Below are 21,923 nucleotides of genomic sequence, written 5' to 3' on the forward strand. Positions count from 1 at the left end.
TCAAACTCACAGAGATTCACCTGCCTCTGCCTCCCGAGTGCTGGGATTAAAGATGTGAGCCACCATTGCCTGGCTTCCCAGACTGCTTTTGCAAGACCATTTAGGTCATTGTCTTGTTGCATCTTAAGATTTCCCCATTTTTGGTGTTTAGTGTTTGGTGTTCATAGTTGTAGCCCTAACTCTTTAGCCTTTTTAAATTTATTTTTAAGATCATATGTTAATAATATAAAATATTTTATGAACTTAAAAATGTCCCATAGCCTTATAAATTTAAATATTTTAAAAGCTGTTCCTTTAAAAATAACCAGTTTTTCTAATTTTCTGTAAAACTCCAAAATTTCCTCTTAAGTTTAAAATCTCTCAATCGTATGCTTCTGCAATATTTTTACTTCAAGAAAGAAAAAAAAAAAAACCCAAAACAGAGCACAACCAAACTCCCACAGTGCCAACAATTCAGTGTTCATTGTCTAGGATTCACTTACAATACTCGCCCTCAACAATGTATATAGCCTGTCTTCTAGACCCCAACTGGCTCCATTTCATTGTGGCTGGTGTTTCTGGTGACTATCACATACATGGCATGATCATCTCCAAAGCTGCTAAGGTTCTTCTCTTGGGCTCTCCTTGGGAACTCTAGCCCTACTGCACAATGGCAAGTCTTAGTTGGTCTTCATGTCTTCTTTAAAGCTGTTACCACTTGGGTGACTCTTATATTACAAAATTTGGCTGCCAGTGCAAGGTATGTTCCTGTATATGAATGCATGAAGATACAGTTTAAATACATTATTAAACAAGGATTGTTTTTAAATCCTATCTTTCATAAACCTTGTTTTCAAGACAGGAATTAACCTAATCCAAAACATCCTGGAGACTTGTTTTCCCCTCCTTGTTTGTCTCATACCATATGGTCACCTTTAATCAAGATGATGATGAAGTCATGTGACATTCATGCTCTCTAACCCTTAGCAAAGATGGCTGTCAGCCATGTGGCTGTCTCCATAGCAGCTAAGATGGCGGCAAGCCACATGTTACTTATATGCCAAAATTGTGTCATGCCGCATGGTTCCTTTAAGATTACCTATGCATAGATTTTTAATTATCAACCCTATGTTAGCCATTTTAAGTTAACTTTTTTCACATACTTTAAGATTTTTAACCATACCCATCAACTTACAAATCTTGAGAAACAGAACAGAAAGTTTACATAATAGTCTCTCTCTCTTTTTTTTAAAGCTATTCTGTTTTCTTTCCTCTGTCACAGAATCAGATATATTACCTGACACAGGACATAGAGGAAACTTTTAAATATGCTTGGTCTACAAAAGGGAGAACAATAACCCAACTCTAAAGCCAGCTTTTCAATAACGTAAAATAACATAAAACAACTCTGTTACCGACACCCAAAAGACATTTGAATCCTGCTAACCCTGAATCCATTGACCAGGAAGCTCATAGATAAATTCTGAGTACTTGCTATCAAAGCAGCATGGCAAGTGGTGTTAGCTGTGGTGGCTGGTGGCTTCCAGTGGCAACACAAAACACAGAAAGTTCATACGCTCAAGGGAGATCAGTCAGTAACAAAACATGGGGCGTCCATCATATATATTCATGCATTTAATTTATCAATCTAGGCTCCCATGTTTGCAGCAAAACTTATAGACACACCAGAAAACACAGACCCATGCACACATGTAAAACATAGACAAACAACCAGAACCAGGCGGTGAATGGCATCTTACATCTTGTGCTAGATGATAGAGTATTTGGGGTCCTGTTGAGCCCCCTCCACATCCCAGGTTTGGATCCTACAGGACAGAACTAGCCTATTTCTCACCAACCCTCTGTAGATGCATAGTAGTTTGTCAGAGGACAATAATACCACTTACTAGGGCAGGGACATGGGGATTAGAAGAGTTAGTAAAAGGCATGAAATCGTGATAAAAATAATAAAACAGAAAACATAGGATAGTATTGGGAGGTAGTTCCTGTGAATAGGAGATTTGCCTGCATCTAATTTTCCATATGCTTTTATACCCCAACACTAGAGGGGAAGAAAACAAAAGACTGCTTTAATATGGTACAAAGGACTACTAGAACAGTTATTTGCTGCAATACTTTGAGGCATCAAGTCATTAGCATTCTGTTGTTGAGGCAGTGAACCGACCCTAGACCAAGTCCTGAAGGCAGCTACTCCCAAGGTCAAACCTCCTCTTTCAAAAGAAGGAGCCGAAGTATGCTTGAATTTCCTGACCCTTGTGTGTCCGGGGATGGATCTGCCTCTATGGGCCATCATAATGTCAAAAGGACTGAGCAATCACACCCTAGGTCAGGATGTGTAGCCCTGGTTGTTGTCAACAATTTTGAGCAACCTCAAACTCTCTGACCTTCAGACAAGGTGGAAATAGGCTCACATTTTTGGGCCTCCATAGCAGTTAATTCTAGTAGTCCACAAAACCAAAGGCATGCTCCAGAGCCTTGGAACCTCTCAGTATACATGCTTCCTGAGGCAGCCCCGCTCCTGGAGTTCTGGGGTGAAAGTCCAGTTTTAGAATTTGGGTGTATGGTCTAAAGTTCTCTGGGGCCTCCAGAAAATGATTATTTCACCTAATGAGAATAAGATCACTACCATAATTTTGAGTCAAGTTTGAAGCAAGCTTTAACTAAATACTGGCTGAGATGATGGACTCTGGCCAGGTTCATTCCCAGAAAATGGCCATGAGCTACGTTGTTCAGGTGCTTATAAAGGCAAACCCATAAGGCTATGTGCCTCCTACCTTCATCCAATTGGGGGCAGGCATATATCCTGATGTACTTCCAACCTATATACCTTCCGTTTACTTGTGATCAAGAACATCTGGAGCTCTTGGGTCGACCAAACTTGTTTAGGGAAGTGGAAACGTGATTTATGTTAATCCCAAAGATGACCCAAATTATCATGACCAAGTTAATTAAAGCAAGCAATTAATTAAAGCAAGATTTTTTTTTTGTTTACACATGCTGCCTCCCCCAAGGCGGGGTTTGAGAAGTTAAGTACTGGTTATGAGTATGTAAAAGTATGTATGGACACGGATATGTAAAAGACAAGGCTTTTACAGCTCAGGGGTAGGGGGTTTCCAAATGGAGGATTTATTTGGGGGGCAAAATAGGCAGCGTTACAGTAGCAGGACATAAGCATAACAAGGTAGTCCTTCCTGAAATACAGTTGCATGGTGGACATTACAAGACGGCCATAGAAACAAAGGCAGGGCTACAGGACGGGTGCAAACAGCTTTTTAAAACAGTGGCATGATTGCGGCTTCTGGAACAGGAAGTACAGGACCATTTGTAGTTAAGGTTACAAATTGGGCATAGCGCAGTCCTTGGGAAACAGGGTTAATCATAAGCAGGAATGAGCCTAGTTTGTCTTTGCCATAAGATGTCTTTGAAGATTGAGGCAGGCTGGTTCTTCAGTTATCTTACATGAACAATAACCTCCAGCATCTCAGGGGAGTGTTTTGGTCCTTGGGCAAGGCGCTTACATGTGAGAGGCATTTTTGTTTTGTGGATTAAACTTAAAACATAACTTTGGCTCTCACAATGGGTCTCTGTGAGTTTGAGACCACTCTGATCTACATGCAGAGTGTTAGGCCAGGTAGGTCTATATAGTGAGACTGCCTAAAAAAGAGAACAAGAGACATGAACACTCTTTTTACTTTTAAGCTTGCTTATCTACAGAACTTTTGATAATATGGTTTTTCTAAGTTAAAATTAAGTATGTATTTTGAGATGAACTATTAGCTTAGCTTTTTTTTTTTTTTTTTTGGTTTTTGGAGACAGGGTTTCTCTGTAGCTTGGAGCATGTCCTGGAACTAGCTCTTGTAGACCAAGCTGGCCTCGAACTCACAAAGATCCGCCTGCCTCTGCCTCCCGAGCACTGGGATTAAAGGTGTGTGCCACCACTTCCCGGCCTTATTTTTTATTTTTATTTTTGGAGAGTGGGTATCACTATGCAGCCTTTGCTCGTTTGGAACTCACTATGTTTACCAGACTGTCTGTGAACTTCTGATATTGCTTCTGTCATTTTCTGCTAGGATTATGGGGGTTCCACAAATGGTAGGGGTCTTACCTTAGTGGTAGAATATGTCAGGCCTTAAATTCAACCCCAGTGTTGGGAATGTGATACTATAAGACAACAGTGTTCTAATTTGGCTTTATTGTTAAATACTTGATATGTGTTGACTAAAGTATAGAATAATTCTTTTGTATAAATATAAAATGCTTAGTAGTATTTAAAATTAAGGTCCATCACATTCATGATTGGCTTTTTTTTCCCCCTTTTAAAGCCATGCATCATAATTAACCTTCCAAACACTTTGCGGGCAGGAGTTATTTCTGTGGCAGGGTCTCTCATGTGATCCAGGCTGTTCTTGAATCACTTCCCAAGTGCTGGTGTTGTAGATGTGCACCACCATACCTGACTCCTTTTGACCTTTAGTGTTTAAGTGACTAGTGGAGGTATGTTAACTATTTGTATGCCGTTGTAGATCTTTGCATGTCTCAAACTCTGTGCCGGTTAAGTAAGCCCTTGTCCCCTCTTTCTAACAGTTGTCAGCTGCCATTCTGTTTTCTGCCTTGAGTTTGACTGCTACAGCACACGGATGGAACTGTGATTCTTGGCTGTGTGTGACCAGCTTATTTTAGGCGGTTTATCTATGTTGTAGCATGTTACAGGATTTCCTTTTTGAATTTTTACATTTATTTACTTTACTATTTTTGTAGGCTGAACATATAATATGTCTTTTTTCATTTATCACTCCATGAAACATCAGCTTGCTTCTATAGCCCAGTTAGTAGAGATAATGTAGTAAGGAATATGAGTGCCTGCCTGTACCTGCTTTTAAAGGCTTTGTTTCTCTTTTGTAGGTATATCCGACTTTATGGGAGAAAATTTAGCAAAGAAGATCATGTTCTTTTTATTAAGTTATTGTACGAGCTGGTATCAATTCCAAAACTTGAAATCAGCATGATGCAGGGCTTTGCCCGCCTCTTGATCAACTTATTAAAGTAAGTCTACTTTCTGTTACTCCTGGTGAGATTTTATTTTTTAACGGTTTAATAGATTTAAGATTCAGTTTGGGGAAATGAGCGGAACAGTTACCAAAAGTTTAATTGGTATTGATTTAAACATATATTTTCTCTGTGAAACTTTTTTTTTTTTTTTTTTTTTGGTTTGGTTTGGTTTGGTTTGGGTTTTTTTTTTGAGACAGGGTTTCTCTGTAGCTTTGGGGCCTGTCCTGGAACTAGCTCTTGTAGATCAGACTGGCCTTGAACCCACAAAGATCCGCCTGCCTCTGCCTCCCTAGTGCTGGGATTAAAGGTGTGTGCCACCACCGCCCAGCCCGCTGTGAAACTTTTAATTGTACATGCTCTACTATAGATGGCTAGATTGTTTTATTTATGATAATTATTTGCTCCATGGGTTATAAACTATCCTTTTCCCCATAAAGGTTAGAAACGTTAAGTACCACACACATGGTAAAGAAAAGCATGAAATTTGGAAGCTGGAGAGAGAAATCAGTGGTAGATAAGAGTATTTGCTGCTCTTGCAAAGGACCCGGTTGGCTTCCCAGCACCCACATGACAGCTCACAGCCATCTGTAACTCCAGTTCCAGGGGGATCCCACACCTTCTTCACTCTTTGAGAGTGTGCATGTGATATACATACACACATGCAGGCAAAACAGTCATATACAATAAAATAAATATTTTAAAAGAATTTTAGAGAAAAGTATGAAATTCATCGATAGTAGTGGTGGTTTAAATGCTTTCTTTAATAGGCACTGCTTGGTGGTGAGGAACACCGAGTTCTTCCTTACTGCTTATTCTAGCAGTGAGTGGTTGTGGGCAGAAACAGGCTGTTCTCTGTGTAGTGTACTCAGTGACCATGCATCTGAATAAATAAATTCATATATTTACATTTATTTTCTTTTTTAATAAGGAAAAAGGAACTTCTCTCAAGAGATGATTTAGAGTTACCTTGGAGACCGCTTTATGACATAGTGGAAAAAATATTATATTCTAAGACAGAGCACCTGGGATTAAATTCATTTCCTAAGTAAGTATTTCTGTTAAAGTACTTCTTTGGGGCCACTTGTGGCTTGTAGGGGATTGAACACAATGGAGGAAAATGGGTTATTTTAAATCAGCAAACATTATTTAAATACCTTTTTTGTTGTTTTTTTCTTTTTTTTTTTTTAATGTTTTTTGAGACGAGGTCTTTCTGCATAGCCTTGACTATTCTGGAACCCACTGTATATGTAGGCCAAGTTGACTTTGAATTCACCAAGATTTACCTATCTCTGCCTCCCAAGTCTGGGGATTAAAGGTGTGCACCACTGCCTGGTGCAAATACATATTTTAATGTGCTTATTTCTACATAACTTGACTTTGAAACAACTGAATCTATATTTCTTCCTCAGTGCTTTTCCACCAAGATGTCTCTGATAGTCGACGTCACCATACTTCTGATTATTCTCTTGTTATTAGATGTAATGACTTATCTGCTATTCTGTTTTTTTCTTCTTAAAAAGTTATTTATTTTCATTATGCATGTTTGTGTATGATTGTATGGGTTCATGTGTACTACATGTGTTCAGCAGCCTTTGGAGGCCAGAAAAGGGCATTGAAACTGGAGCTACATGTCGGCTCCAGATTGAACTGGGTCTTCTGCCAGAGCTGTAAGGGCTCTTTTAACCACTGAGCTATCTCTTAACAGCCTCCCCCACAACCTGGCTTTTTGTATTTCAATTCATTAAGTAAAGTAAATGCTTTAAGATGAAGAGCCTTTCATATTCCACGGGGCATTCACTATAAACAATTAAAGAAATGTCAGGTGGTCTTCTCACCCCCACTACAAAACGTGTGCATGGTCTGCCTGCTCAACTTCCCAAGTGCTGAGTTTACTGACTTGTTCCACATGCCTTTACTAATTGACTGCATTTTGAATATAAACTATCCAAATGCCAGTCCATAGTTTTTGTCATTTCCTAGTAATGTTTAGAACAATAGCTGTCTTGCTGATTATTGGTTCCCTGCATATATACCATGACTCTTGAAAACCTAATTTTTAAGAATCTTGTATTTATTTTGAATGTGCAAAGTTTATACTATGATCATTTGCCTCTTTGTGCTTAGCGTTCTCAAACTTGACTGTTCCCTATCATTTCTGTTGACAGGGTTTGTCTACTTGTGACCACTTTTATATCTAATGTTTTAATATTCACAGGCTTTGCAAATTTGGCTTAACTGTTTTAGATAGTTTTAGCAATTAAAAATTTGTTGTTATTATTATTATTATTATTATTATTTTGGGTCTTTTGAGACAAGGTTTCTTTGTGTAGCCTTGGGTGTCTTAGAACTAGCTCTGTATACTGGACTGGGCTTGAACTCATAGAGATTCGTCTGCCTCTGCCTCCTGAGTGCTGGGATTAAAGGCATGTCTGGCCTGGCCAGATACCACCACTTGGCCTAAAAGTTAATTTTTAAAGGCAGGCTCTTGTTAGGTAGCTAGTTTAGATTCAAATTCTTTGTAGCCCAGGCTAGCCTTGGCCTTGTAATTCTTTTGACTTAGCTTCCAGGTTCTGGGATTGTAGGCATAAGTATCCCACTTGGCTTGTTCTTTAGATTTTGTTAGCTGTTTCCTGTTACAATCTAGAATGATTTGTCATTCTTATGTACTGATTTCCTGAAAAACATTGTTTTATGTGCTTAACTTTTTTCCTTCATAAATTAAAATTTTAAAGACTTACTTGTATGATTTCTTTCACTGTCTTAGACATGTTGAGATTGCCTTGAATCTAAGGCTTCTCTTAGGTCAACTGTCTGAACTTCTTGCCTATAACTGCTAATGGCAGACTTTTTAGAAGCTTTTTGTATTATAGATTTAGTGGTGAAGAGAGTTAAAAATGACTCCAGGCAATGGTGAACTTAAGCCTTAGTTGGATTTGGGGCAAGTGGTGCAGGTAGTGTTAGGAATCATTCTGTCCTTGGTCTCGTGTTAAAATAAGGGAAATTTCCAGCCACAGACAGACTGAAGTTCATCATGAGTGAATGGTACTGTGTACAAACAGGCTTTTAAAAAAATCCTTGTTAAGACAGTTTTCTGTGAAAGCATTTCCAAGATGCCTTTCAAGTGTTACTTCTGTGGGAAGTGTGTCATGGATTGGATGGACTGAGCCTTCAACGAGTAACTTCAGGAATTTTTGACTGGCATTACTGTTTGATAGACTTCTGTGGCCTGTTACTGTGTTCAGGCCAGTTATCTTTCTGAAATTCTTCTGCTCTGAAAGTTGTTGTTAGGTGAATGTTGGGAGAAAGGGAGTTTTTTCAATGATTCCTTGCCTTTCCTTGTGCCATTTCTTGGTGCTTTGTAAATAGACGTCTTGCTTCCTGCCTGGGCAGGTGTACCTGAACAGAGGAAGCCACTTCTTTTAAAGTCATAAGATGGTCAATTGTGAGTGCCAGTGACTTTTTTTGTTGTTGTTATACAACTCTTTGCCTAGAGATTTTATGCTAGTATTGTGGAAACCCTCCTCCTTTAAAGTTCCACTAGTGACTTTTCTTTTTTTTTTTTAAATATTTTATTTATTTGTTATGTATACAATATTCTGTCTGTGTGTATGCCCGCAGGCCAGAAGAGGCCACCAGACCCTATTATTACAGATGGTTGTGAGCCACCATGTGGTTGCTGGGAATTGAACTCAGGACCTTTAGAAGAACAAGCAATGCTCTTAACCTCTGAGCCATCTCTCCAGCCCGTGACTTTTCTTTTTAAACTTTTAGGTTTGTATCTGTGTATGTTCATTATGTGTATACCTAGTCACAGCACTCAGGATGACAGATTACTTAGAATTGGAGTTATGATGGTTGTGAGCCACCGTGTGAGTGCTGGAAGTCAAGCCTGGGGCCATGGGAGAGCAATAAGTGCTCCAAATCTCTGAGCCATCTCTTTGGCCCAGACAGTAGCTGTTGTTTTAAAGAGATGGTTACTCTACTGAATTCATTGTTCAGTGGTGAAGAGCATGCCTAGCATGCCTGAGGTAATGGTTAATATCAGTGTCTCTAAACTATAATTGGACACTTATGCTGGTTTTTGTAATTAACTATACCAAAATTATATTTACCATTCATATTAAGGATGAAAGTATAGTTTAGTGTTGAGTGTGTGCCTAGCACTTGTCAAGGCTCTAGGCTTAATCTCTAGCACTAAGCACCATATTCATTCTCTATACTCAGTGACAAAAATAAATATAAACTGTACTTCTGAGCAGACCACCTGGCTCGTGGATTAAAAGGTACTTGGTGAGCTATGCTAGCCCAGTGACTGGAGTTTAATTTCTTAAACTTGTCTAAATTCTTGTCTAATTCTAATTTCTTAAACCTTGGCTAAAGGTGGAAGGAATGAACTGACCCCATAGAATTGTCTCCAGCTCCACATCATGCACACATCCACAATAATAACTGTAAAAAATAATTAAGATATAAATAGCACTTTAACCTTAAAAGAAAAATAGTTATTATAAAATGAGTTTCAAACATGCGGGTGTCATTATAACAAAATATATGATGTTCATATATTTTGTATCTAATATGATTTTGTTTGTATTTTAAAAAGAAAAGACCAAATACTTTATGCAAGAACTAGAAGAACTGGAAAGCTGGCACAATACTTGAGATCATTGGCTGCTCTTATAGAAGACCTGAGTTTAATTCTCACCGCTCACATGGCAGTTCACAATCTCTTATATCTGGCTCCAAGGAATCTGACACCTTCTTCTGGCTTTTTCAGACACTGAACACACATGTATTTACATGCACACAGGCAAAACACTCATAAAGTAAAAATAAGTCATTCTGTAAAACTGGGCATGGTGTACACTCTTAATCCCAGCACTTGGGAGTCAGAGGCAGGCAGATCCCTTGAGTGACAGGCCTGCCTGGTCTACAGATTTAGTTCCAGGAAAGCTGAGCTACATAGTGAGACTCTATCTCGGAAAACAAAAACAAAATAAAAATAAAGAAATGTAAACAAAGAAACCTTGACATTAAATAAATATTGGGGCTTAGATAAAGAATATTATAGCAGACATTACATAAAACAAAGGGTGACTAGAGAAAAGGAATATGTAAATCTACAAAGACTGTTGAGTAGGGTTCTGGGGATAGTGTCTGGCAGACAGTACTCCAAAGCAGTGTTGGGATTATAGGACTATGCCACCATACCTAGCTTCTTACATTTGTTGTTGTTATCTTGGGATAGTCCACAAATTGTTGGGTATTTTATATTCCTGTTTTTTGATCACTAAAGATTGTTTAGGTTCTCCTCAATTATTTTACTTTAAAAGTGCCCTATGGTGTGCTGGAGAAATGGCTCAGGGATGAAGAGCACATTTTGTTCTTTGCAGAGAATCCAGCTTTGGTTCCCTGGTTCCCAGTGTCCATGTTGGGCCACTCACAGTGACCTGTAATCCCATCTCCAGGGAGAGTGGAGGTCTCTACCCTCCATAAGCATCTGTACTTAGGTGCATATGCCCATACCCATATCTATCCCTACACCCACACATACACATAATTTAAAAATAAGAAAAATAAATATTTTTTAAAATTGTTAAAAATTTTCTGTGAGATTGGGGATTATTTTGATGGAGTTTATGCTTAGAATGTGTGAAGCACTGAGCTTTTACCCCTTCCTCTCACCCTCTCTCCCTCCCTCCTTCTCCACTCTCCCTCTCTCTCTCACACTGAGCTATAGCTTCACACACACACACACACACACACACACACACACACACACACACACACACAGAACTATACTTTCACACACATACACTGAGCTATAGCTTCACACACACACACAGAACTATACCTTCATGCACACACTGACCTATATATACCTTCACCCTATGTTCCATATGTGGTTCAGTGACTCACAGTATTCTGCCTGCCTCAACTTTCCCAGAGTTGAAGGCATATGCTACCATACCTAGCAGTCTTTTGCTTCAATTAATCATACCTTTTTTTTTTTTCCTGATTTTGATTCTGTAAGAACAGATTTTCTAGGTTGTGGTTGGAGGCTACTTGCTTGTTTCTTGGCCACCAGACTCCTGAAATAATCACACAGGAAACTGGGGCTGGAGAGATGGCTCAGAGGTTAAGAGCACTGCCAAAGGTCCTGAGTTCAATTCCCAGCAACCACATGGTGACTCACAACCATCTCTAATGGGGTCTGGTGCCCTCTTCTGGCCTGAAGGCATACACACAGACAGAATATTATATACATAATAAATAAATATTTTTTTAAAAAAAATCACACAGGAAACGATATTATTTAAATTACTGCTTGACCAATCACTTAAGTGTATTGCTAGCTAGCTCTTTATCTTTGGTTAATCCATTTCTATTATTTTATATTTTACTGTGAGGGTCCTGGACCTGGCAGCTCACATCTTTCCCCTCTGATGGCTCCATGACATCTCTTTGACTCCGCCTACTCTCTGTATATATCTTTTCCAGCCTGTTAAGCCATTGGCTGAAAGCAGCTTCTTTATTCATTAGCCAATAAAAGCAGCACATATACAGAAAGACTTCCCACACAACTAGACCACGAGCCTTCTTCCTGTATCAGGTTTTCTTTTCACTTAATATGCCCTTCCATGTTCCCAGAGCTCTGAGATAAAGTTTGACAGGTGTTTTGTGAAATTTTAAGTTTTTTGGTGTTTTTTTAAACATATTTCTATCCATAAGATAGTGTTTTTATAAGTAGCAGTTTTTTTCCGTTTATGCTGCAGGCTAAAATTGATGCTCTTAATGGGTGAACTATATTGAGCCAGTGACCCAGAGTGATTGACACATAGGGTTGTGTGTCTGCACTTCAGGGAATGCATTGTAAAGTGTGCCATTGATTTGTTACTTTGCTTCTCTTCAGGAAATTCAGTTTTGAAAAGCTGGGTATATGGTACACAGCTTTTATCCCAGCACTGGGGAGGTAGCTATCTCTAAAACAAAGGAATAATATAATTTTTAAATTCAGTTTTGAAATACTTTGTTCTTTAGGTTTTGGGCCTCCTCCCAAGCTTCCTTTGAGTTGAAGACTGCTGTTCTTGGTTTTTGAGCAGAAAACCAGCAAGTGCTTACAGTGGTCATTGGACCTCCTCGTTCTTCCCAGCACGTCTGTGTCTGAATTTCTGGGGGGGGGGGGACAGTTTCGACAGTTATCAATTTTGTGTTCAACATTGTTTTGGCACACTAATGCAGCAAGCTGTGCTTTAAACTTTTATAGTCAAGAGATAAAGTTATTTTTTTATAAGCATTTTATTTCTTAACACCTTTTAACTTAGAAGGAGCCATTTTATTTATTGACTTGCTTCCTTAGAATTGATTGTATCTTGACACATTTAAAACAGCTTTGTCATTTCACAGTCTGTTCTCATACTATTTTTAGATGACTTTATAATCAGAAATGCTTCATTTGTTAACCGTTTGTCTTTCAGCTGTGTGCCTTGTGTGTTTGTCCTTATGGAAGCCACGGCTTAGAGTGCCATGTGCTTCATTCCATTTTAAAAGCTGCTCCTGTTTAGAGCAAAGATAATCAACATTTTCTCCTCTCTCTTCCTTACTTCCTTTCCATCTCAGACTTCCAAGTACTGAGATTGTTGGCAATTGGAAGAGGTTTTGTTGTTGTTGTTTTAATTGTTTTGTTTGTTTATTTTAAGACAAGATCTCTATGTTGTCCTGTCTGTTGAGGAACTCACTATATAAAACATACTGGCTTTGAACTCAGAGATCTGCTTGCCTCTGCCTCTTGTGTACTGGGACTAAAGGAGTGCATCCCCTCGCCTGTCCTGGTAGAGTTTTTAATTTAGTAGAAAATATAAACTTGTGAAGGAGGTAAGTATTTGTAAGGCTGACACTAGCAACATGATAACTTATAAACTGTTTACCTAAGAAAGAAACACACAAATCTTTTTGGTTATGATTTATTTTATAAAACAATGTTCTTTATACTCTGAGTGGCATATTGCAAGTTAAAAATACAGAGTGTGATACAGGTTATTTTTGCTAATAAGATTTAAGAATTATGCATTTGTGAGTTTTTATCTTTGGATAGGGACAGTTTACATTTAAGTTCCTGTGTACACATTTGTTTATCCCCTCTCCCCACACATATCCCCCTTGTATACATGAGGTAGTGAGAGAACAGCTTGTGAGAGGCATCAGCCTTGGAAACCTGCACTTTACTTGCTAAGCCATCCTGCCAGCCCTAATTTAGTTGTTTTTTTTTGTGGATTTTTAGTTATTTCTTATTTATTATTTTGTGTTTGCCAGTGTTTTGCCTGCATGAATGTCTGGCCAACACTTGCAGGCAGTACTGGTGGAGGCCAGAAGAGCACAGCAGATTCCCTGGGTCTGGAGTTATACATGGCTGTGAACCTCTTTTCATTAAGAGTAGTTTTGGGAAGGAGTGGGTCTATAGCTCAGTGGTGGAGCACTTGTCTCATGCTCAAGGTTCTGGGTTAACTTTAATAATAACTCAATTATTTATAAATTATGTTTTAAGTTATGTATTATTTTTATATAGTATATTTTACTCTGATAATTTTATATACTATACAATGTTTGGGTTTTTTAAATGTATAATTTGTTTTTATTTTATGTTCATTGGTGTTTTACCTGCATGTATGTCTGGGTGAGGGTGTCAGAAACTCTGAAACTGGTGTTTGCAGCCATGTGGTTGCTGACAGTTGAACTCAGGTTTTCTGGAAGCACAGCCAGTACTCTTAACTGCTGACCATCTCTCTGGCCCCTGCTTTTTTTGTTGTTGTTGTTTTGTTTTTTTGTGTTTTTGTTGTTGTTGTTGTTTTTGTGGGTTTTTTGTGGTTTTTTTTTTTTTTTTGAGACAGGGTCTTACTTGTATATCCTTGGCTAGCTTGGAGCTCACTGTCTAGACCAGGTTGGCCTCTTAACTCATAGAGGTCCACCTTTCTCTACTTCCTGAGTATTGGAATTAAAGGCCTGCACCATCAGTGGGCCCTATACATAAAGAGTTGTTTATCAGATTCACCCTCACTCGTCCTTTCTCGACTTCCTTCCCATGTCACCTTCCAACTTAATGTCTTTTTAAAAGGCAATTTTAAGTATTTTTCCTTTATATTTTATTTTATGCAGCAGTATGTTTTTCATAGTAACACGCCTCTAGGAAAATTTCATTATTTTCCTTTTTTGGGAGGTGGAGGTAGGATCTTGCTGTGTAGGCCAGGTAGGACTCCAGCACTCCTGCCTCCACACCTGGCCTGGTACTTGTTTTCAATTATCTGTGTACCACTGTCCCGCTCCCATTTGTGGTTGTTAGTGATGGAGCCTAGGGCTTTGTACTTGCTAAGCAAGTGTTGTACCACAGAGGTGTACCCTGACTTGGCTTTCTGTATTGATTTATCACAGAGTTATTTGTTTCTTGTTCTCTTTTGCTTTTGGTTTTTGAGACAGATCTTACTATGTAGCCCAGACTGGCCTCAAACTCATAGTCCTCCTGCCTCTGCTTCCCCAGGGCTGGGATCACAGTGTGTGTCACCACACTTGGCTTACAGAGGGCCATTTGAATTAGTACTCTCATGGTTAACATCACTTTTATGTCTTTTATTCTTCTCTTTCCCCATTCACTACATAAAAATAACACATTCTAGACTCTGGATTTTCTTACTGCTCATGAATGATTGAACCCAAAATTTGATAGATAATGAAATGATAAAAGTAATTTCCCCGTGACCTGTCACTTCAGTCATTTTCACCAGTTATTTAATCAATAAACAGTGATTATGAACATGGTATTTGCAGTTTCTAAAATACTTACTTGAGGAAGATTGTACTTACTTTTAAACTATTCTACCTTTATTCAAGAATTAGAGAATAAGTAATTGAATTTTGTTAATGTCCTTTATAATATTTCTGTCAAAAGTTGTGTTTTTGCTATAGGGATTTTTCAAAAACAAATATAACTAATCTTTTTAGAGCAATTAAAAAAATTCACAAGTTGGAGAAATGATTCCACAGTTAAGAGAACATACTGTTTTTCCAGAGGACCCAAGTTAGGTTTCAAGCACCCATGTCAGGCAACTCACAACTGCCCATAACTAAAGATTGTAGGGGATCTGATACCCTCTTCAGACCTCTATGGGTACCCTCTCTCCCATATTTAAAAAATAGTTCAAATTCTTCAAGGTTTGAAGTAATTAAACTAATTTTACCTGAGAAGGAAGTCTAATTACAGTAACATTTTATTTTAGATAAATACTTTTATGAAAACTTTTAATGAAAAACTAGTACTGACATTGCTTTAATGATGATGATGATGATGATGATGATGATGATATATTGTGATTATTTATACCTAATAAAATCTGACTGTGAAAAAGTGACTAATGACTATCTGTATAACTGAACATTGTTAGATCTTGAAAGATGGGTGATGGAAAAAAGCTTGACTAAGAGTGGGTTTGTTTAGACCTAGAAAAAGAAGATAACATTGGCTTCTACATGAAGAAATAGGTACTTGTTCATAGAAAAAGAACACTCTTAGGAGTGTAAGGGGGTAAAGGTAGATCGTGCCATTGTTGTTTCCCAGTCCGTATGTGAAGACAGCAGACAGAATTACCTAACAAGAAAATTTAATTCTGTTGAGGCTATGAGTACTTCTGGGCTTTTTCTTACTTTGAATATATATGTGTGTTTGGGGTTTAAGAGTTAATCTTGTGGCTGAAGAGATGGTTCAGTGATTAAGAGCACCACGTCCGCTTCCAGAGGACATGAGTTTGAATCCCAATACCTACACGGTGACTTAGAATCATCTGTTTGCAGCTCCAGCCCCAAAGGATCCTATACTCTTGATCTTCATGGGCACCAGGCATGCAGTGATACAGAGACATGCAGGCAGACAGTACACATATACATAAAGTAGTTAATTCTTTAAAAGTTAAAAAAATTAAAAAGTAATCTTATCTTGATAGCAAAAAAAACCTCTCTGATTTTGAAGTTCACGTTTTAGTGATTAGAAGCAGAAGCTGTTGAACTTGCAGATACAGTTAGAGTATATTAGTGTTGTCCTGAGGAAACTGGATGTGGAAATTCACGTGGGACTTAAAGAGGACCAAAAGCTTAAGATTCACTTTTTGTATGGTTAAAGAGAAATTTCTCATTTTGCTATGATGTCCTGAATCATAAATTCATGGCTGATAGGCAGAATTGCTGCTGAAGCAAAATGAGCACAACTTTTTATTTTTATGAAATTAAAAGTATAATGATTTTTGCAAAGTATGATTTAATAATTGTTATTTTCTCTGGTACCTACTAAATAATTCTGAGCTACCTAACAGCTTTCAGTATATTATCTCAGCTAATTTTTATGATAGCTTTATGAAAGGATAGGTATTATTTGTCAAAATGGAAAGTACTAACCTGTAATATTACACTCCTAGAAACAGTGGAGTTGGTATTCAAATTCAGATTGGTCTGACTCTTAGGCTCAAACCAAAGCACTGTGTACTACTCCATGACCTTATTTTTTAAGTGAACATAGAATTTCTAAGAGGAAATAGGATGTGAGAGTCCCCATCGAAAGCTTTTAATCACTCCGTAGATCCCTTTAAAAAAATTAGCTGTTTGAGTTATCAGTCTAGTATTATAAATTTCCAATAATTGGAAAGTATGTAGTGATTAGTCATTCCCACTAAAAAATTAGTAAACTATGGTGTAGTAGCATCTAGCCTTAACCTTTTATTTTATTTTTAAACAGAAACATTGTTCCCTTCATCTTGAGAGATTACAAGAGTCACAAAAGGTCACTATACAGATATCACAGGTTAGAGAGATTGTACCCTTTTCTGAATAAAGAGCATAAATTCCATGGTGCAGGCCTTATGTGGAAGAAGGGGTTGGAATTGACTTTATATGAATGAGATCACACTCTACAACCCTCTACTCTATAGCAAGTTACAGAAATAGGTGTTATCATTAACTTCCGTGTCTGTTTCAAGAATGAAGGCAACACGTAGCTGTGCAGTCTCTAATGACTTGTTTTTTGAAATAATTTGTGATGTTAGGATAGTTTCTTTCTTGGTGTAGGAAATTATTTAGGAGAAACAGCAGGTTTTCTGTACCATTTAAATCTGAAACCAGTTGCCACAAGCTAGTAAAATCAATGGAAAGTTAATGTGAGCACAGACATTAGGAGGTGGTAGGGTCATGTATCTTTTCCTTTTCCTTAGAATTCACCTTTAAAGTATGATCTTAAATTAACTGGGCGGCTTTCTAAACCTACATGTTGATTGTATAATTTGTTACTAACTGGTTTTTCAATCCAAACTGAAAGAAGATCCCAGATATGTGCTGTTTGTTTCCCTGAGAAAAAGCATTTATTGAGTTTTGTAAGCAAATAGAAGGTTAAGTATCTCTGCAAACTTGAACAGCCTTATTAGAAACACATTTGGTATCCTGGAGTAATTAGTTAGAGAAAAATTTACCCCCAACTCCCTCTTTTTTCATTAGACAAACATAGATCCCCAGTAAACTTCCCTAATTGTCTGGTTTTTTGTGTGTGAGAGAAAAGAGCTGTTCTCTGGGGATCAGAACAGTGCTTCCTGATGTAGCCCGTTTTCTGGCGTAAAGGTCACCTTTGAGTACTTTCTGATTCCCCCTCCCCCTAACAGCGGTTAGTTAATAACAAGATTGCAGTTCTCTTTCTAGGTTGAAGTTACATAATGTATTAGGTGCTTATGCAGAGCTTATTTTATTATGTTCTTTGGCATCTCTTAGTAGTTTAGTTCTTAAGTTTTCAGAGAAATTGGTCAGACCGCTGGACTTGAATTTCAGAAGAGTTAATGATAAAATGGCGGAAAGCCACCCCTGTCCTACCCTTGAATATTGGGCATTTTTCTGGTTTTATTAGTGTTTACCATACTGTAAGTAGTCACAGATTTGTTTTAAATTTTAGTTCATGATACCCCTTTGTTTTGTTTGCATTTGACCAGTTTTAACTGTGGTCTAGTTGATATCTTAAACATTCTATACTGGTCATGTATTTAAACCAATATCCATGGCCTTTTCATTGAAATTCATGTGAGGTTTTCATTTTGCTCACCTAATTTTCAGTGGCTGTTCAAACAGATGGTCGTTTTTGATAATTTTCCTAGCAGTAAAATGCATTGAAGGGTTAAAGAACTTTTTAAAGTTGATTGACAAGAGTTATACCAGTTGTTGGTAGAAGCACAATATATATCATTATATTCCAGTTTATATTTGATGTAAAAACACTATAATAGAAGTAACTATTTAGAATTTCCAATCATTGGGGTTACTTTGTGTGTGTTAAATATGGCTGTTGTTACTCACTTTGTAAACTGAGAGGGGTTTTTCCTTTTTCCAGTATAATGTTCGTTAAAAAAAAAAAAAAAATGAGCAAAATGAGGGCAGAGGAAAAATCAGCTTAAGAAATCTAGGTAGATTATCCTTTTAATTCTATTTATAGCAAAGAGAAGGTTTAGTTATTACATGCAAACAGATAATATCTGAATGTGTGTATATGGGTATGGGTTGTAGAATTAGCTGTGTTTAAATACTCCAATGTAATTTATCACATGGCTTTTTCTCCTCCAGTTCTGTAGAAAATGTTCTCAAAACACTCGTGAAAAGCTGCCGACCGTAAGTAGCTCTCAGTTTATAAAGCCTCTTGTTTACCTGTGGGCCTTTCCTCATCTTTAGTGTACTTTGAAGAGGAAGTTAAAGGTATAAATAGTTTCTGATATTGTAGTGCTAGTCATTGAACACAATACAGTGTTCCCAGATCCTGATTGAAGTTTTACTTCTTTTGTAAAAAGTTAATTTATTAATATTTTGTGTGTGTGTGTGTGTATGAGAGAGAGAGAGAGAGAGAGAGAGAGAGAGAGAGGAGAGGTGGGAGGGCTGATTTCAAGTTTTAAGTCTCTAAATCACAAGTATGCTCCTGACCATTTTATGGAATTGCAGAATATCAGATTGTGTAGAACCGTGTCTTCCCACTCCCCTCTGGTATGGGTAGGGGTGCCATATGGTTCCCAGAGACTCATCTAAAATGTCTCAGACATTTCTGGGCTCATGCTTCTGCCTTAATTATTAGTTACTGATTATTTATCCTCTACATAGGCTTTATTTTTCCTGAGAATTTTTCAGTTGCTGTTACTTAACAAAAAGCAATCGAAACCACAATCACATTTTCCATTTTGAACTTCATAGGCAGCTTAAGGAGCAGTTTTTTTTTTTTTTTTCAACCTCAAAGCATCTCCATTTAGGAGAATTTCCTTTCTCCTAAATGTGGTTGAATATTTACTTATTCTGTCTTCATAGACATGTGGGATATCTTGACATTTCTAGTGTGGCATCTTACGAAGTATATTCTTTTCTCCCACAAGACTCTTCTCTTTTGCTGATGGGAACAAACCTAGGAACTTATGTGTGTGGAGCAAGTAGTGCTGATTTTCTAGGCCTTTCCCCCGCTTCTGTCAGTCATATATAAGTGTTGTAGAGTTTTACTTTAATTGTCAGGTACATGGAAACCTTTTTTTTTTTTTTAAAGATATTTTCCAGCAGATGCAACAGCAGAAATGTTAGAAGAGTGGCGGCCTTTAATGTGTCCTTTTGATGTAACAATGCAAAAGGCCATCACGTATTTTGAAATATTTCTTCCTACCTCCCTTCCTCCGGAACTGCATCATAAAGGTTTTAAGTAAGTGTGCATATTTGACATATTCTAGAATCCAGCAATACCAAGAACTAGCAAGGAGCTAAAAAAAAAGTACAACTCATTGATTCTATTTATTATATTCAAGTATAAAGGCTAAAGCAGTTGTGTATATGATTGTAAACAAGGAATGTTTATATGACAAGCCCAATGAAAATGGTGGTTTTAAGAAATCAGAAGAGGGAAAAAATGATAATGGAAAAATGTCAGAAAAGGAGAAAGGCAAACGACATAAGGGAGAAAATTGTGACAGTTGTTAAGAGTGGACAGTGCTGGGCGGGGGTGGCGCACACCTTTAATCACAGGCAGGCGGATCTCTGAGTTCCCTAGCTACTGAGAAAACCTGTCCTGGAAAAAAAAGGGGGGGTGAACAGTAATTAATAATTCGGGACATTTAGTAGATGAGATTACATTTTATATCACAATTTATATCACAAATAAAGAGGAGAGGGAATACCCAGACAAAAAGCATTCCTTTGTTCCATTAATTTTGAAACTTTCAGTATCATTTTTTTCCTAGGTTGTGTGGTTGCCAGTAAGTAAAGTAGACTTGGATGTATAAAGAGTACCTTGTTTTGAATTGCTTTCTGTAGTCACTTGCTATTCATAACAATGCTTTTCTTCTTCAGACTTTGGTTTGATGAATTAATTGGCCTTTGGGTTTCAGTGCAGAATCTCCCACAGTGGGAGGGGGTAAGTCTTCTATTTTTTACACTTCTATAGTTTTAAAATTAGATATAAATAAATCATTTAGAAATAACTTCTGTTTCTTAGAATTTCTATTAATAATACTATAGTTAATTCTTTTTCTTTTAAAAAAAATGTGGTGTTTCTGTTGGTCATTCTGTCTGTCAGTCTGTGTGGGTATATGCATGTGAGTACAATGTCTGAGGAGGTCAGAGGCATTGCATCCCCTGCAGCTGGAGCTCTGAGTGTTTTGTTTTGGTTTTGAGGTGTCAGAGCTTTCTTTATGAAGAGCTCAGTGTGTAAATGGTGAGATGCACCAGGCTGGGAGTGAGACCTGGCTCCTTCAGCACCACAGAGCACCTAACCTGACTCTCAGAAATGGTAACCTCCACGACACCCCCACCTAGGGGAACTTCCTGGTGGCTGTATATGCTCAGCAGCTCTGGCTCAATCTATAGGAATATCATGGTGGGTTCAGAAACATCAGGAGGTAGAAAGGGACTGGAGAAATACCCAGGTTGGTGACTCAGCTGGTGTCACTTGAACTTTGAGGGTAAACATAGCCTTTGTCATAGGTAAATCATCAGCAGCAGAAGTAGACAAGCGTGTATTTATAAAGTGCATGGCTGTGTTTGCTTTAGTTATTATCATAGGTACTGTTGAACATTTGATAGAGATATATGTATAAATTTTCCTTTCAACTTTAATTGTGCATAATGCTTTGTGATTTTTCCCTTTGAGGGGCATTTTCATTGCAATTGACTTTTAGTGGGTGGCATGAGTCAGATCCTAAATTTGCAAGTTTTTAAAAATTTAAGTCAAACTATATATTGTTGTGATGATTGCTGAGAACAAATGAGGAGCTGGGCTTGATCACATACCTGTAATCCCAGCACTTAGGAGACCGAGGCAATTTCAAGACAATTTCAAGACAATTTCAAGACAATTTCGGTACAAGAACCATCTCAAGAAATAAACAAATGAACATAAAGGAATAAGGATTATAACTGACATTTAAAAACAACAAATATATCTACTTAACATTATCTTGTTTTTGTTTACTTTCAGCAATTAGTAAATCTCTTTGCTCGATTGGCTACAGATAATATAGGCTACATAGACTGGGATCCATATGTACCAAAGGTAATTAGAACATTTGGATGTGTATGTCATAGTCCTGATACTAACGTGTATAGGGGAATTTCTTTTGAAGATTTATTTATTTATGTACTTTATGTATATGGTGTTTTGTCTGTATGCACATTTGTACACCAGAAGAAGGCATTGGATCCCATGGAACTACAGTTATAGATGGTTGTGAGCCACAGGGTAGGTGCTGGGAATTGAACTGAGGACATCTGGAGAGAAGCCAGTGTTCTTAACTGCTGAGCCATCCCTCCAGCCCTGTATTTTCTTTTAACCCTAATGTCAAGCA

The 21,923-nt window shown here is 37.7% G+C and overlaps 1 protein-coding gene across 1 annotated transcript in view; it reads left to right on the plus strand.

The window, feature by feature from the left end:
- Nucleotides 1–21,923, plus strand: part of Psme4 (proteasome activator subunit 4) — a 120,071-nt gene that overhangs the window by 15,198 nt on the left and 82,950 nt on the right. The window contains exons 2-7 of the mRNA XM_038313184.2: nucleotides 4,903–5,043; nucleotides 5,978–6,094; nucleotides 18,682–18,726; nucleotides 19,637–19,786; nucleotides 20,431–20,494; nucleotides 21,557–21,631. Coding sequence (XP_038169112.1) covers nucleotides 4,903–5,043; nucleotides 5,978–6,094; nucleotides 18,682–18,726; nucleotides 19,637–19,786; nucleotides 20,431–20,494; nucleotides 21,557–21,631 — 592 coding nt within the window. The remainder of the gene's footprint in view (nucleotides 1–4,902; nucleotides 5,044–5,977; nucleotides 6,095–18,681; nucleotides 18,727–19,636; nucleotides 19,787–20,430; nucleotides 20,495–21,556; nucleotides 21,632–21,923) is intronic.

Source organism: Arvicola amphibius, chromosome 1 (assembly GCF_903992535.2).
Source record: "Arvicola amphibius chromosome 1, mArvAmp1.2, whole genome shotgun sequence".
Taxonomy (NCBI): domain Eukaryota; kingdom Metazoa; phylum Chordata; class Mammalia; order Rodentia; family Cricetidae; genus Arvicola; species Arvicola amphibius.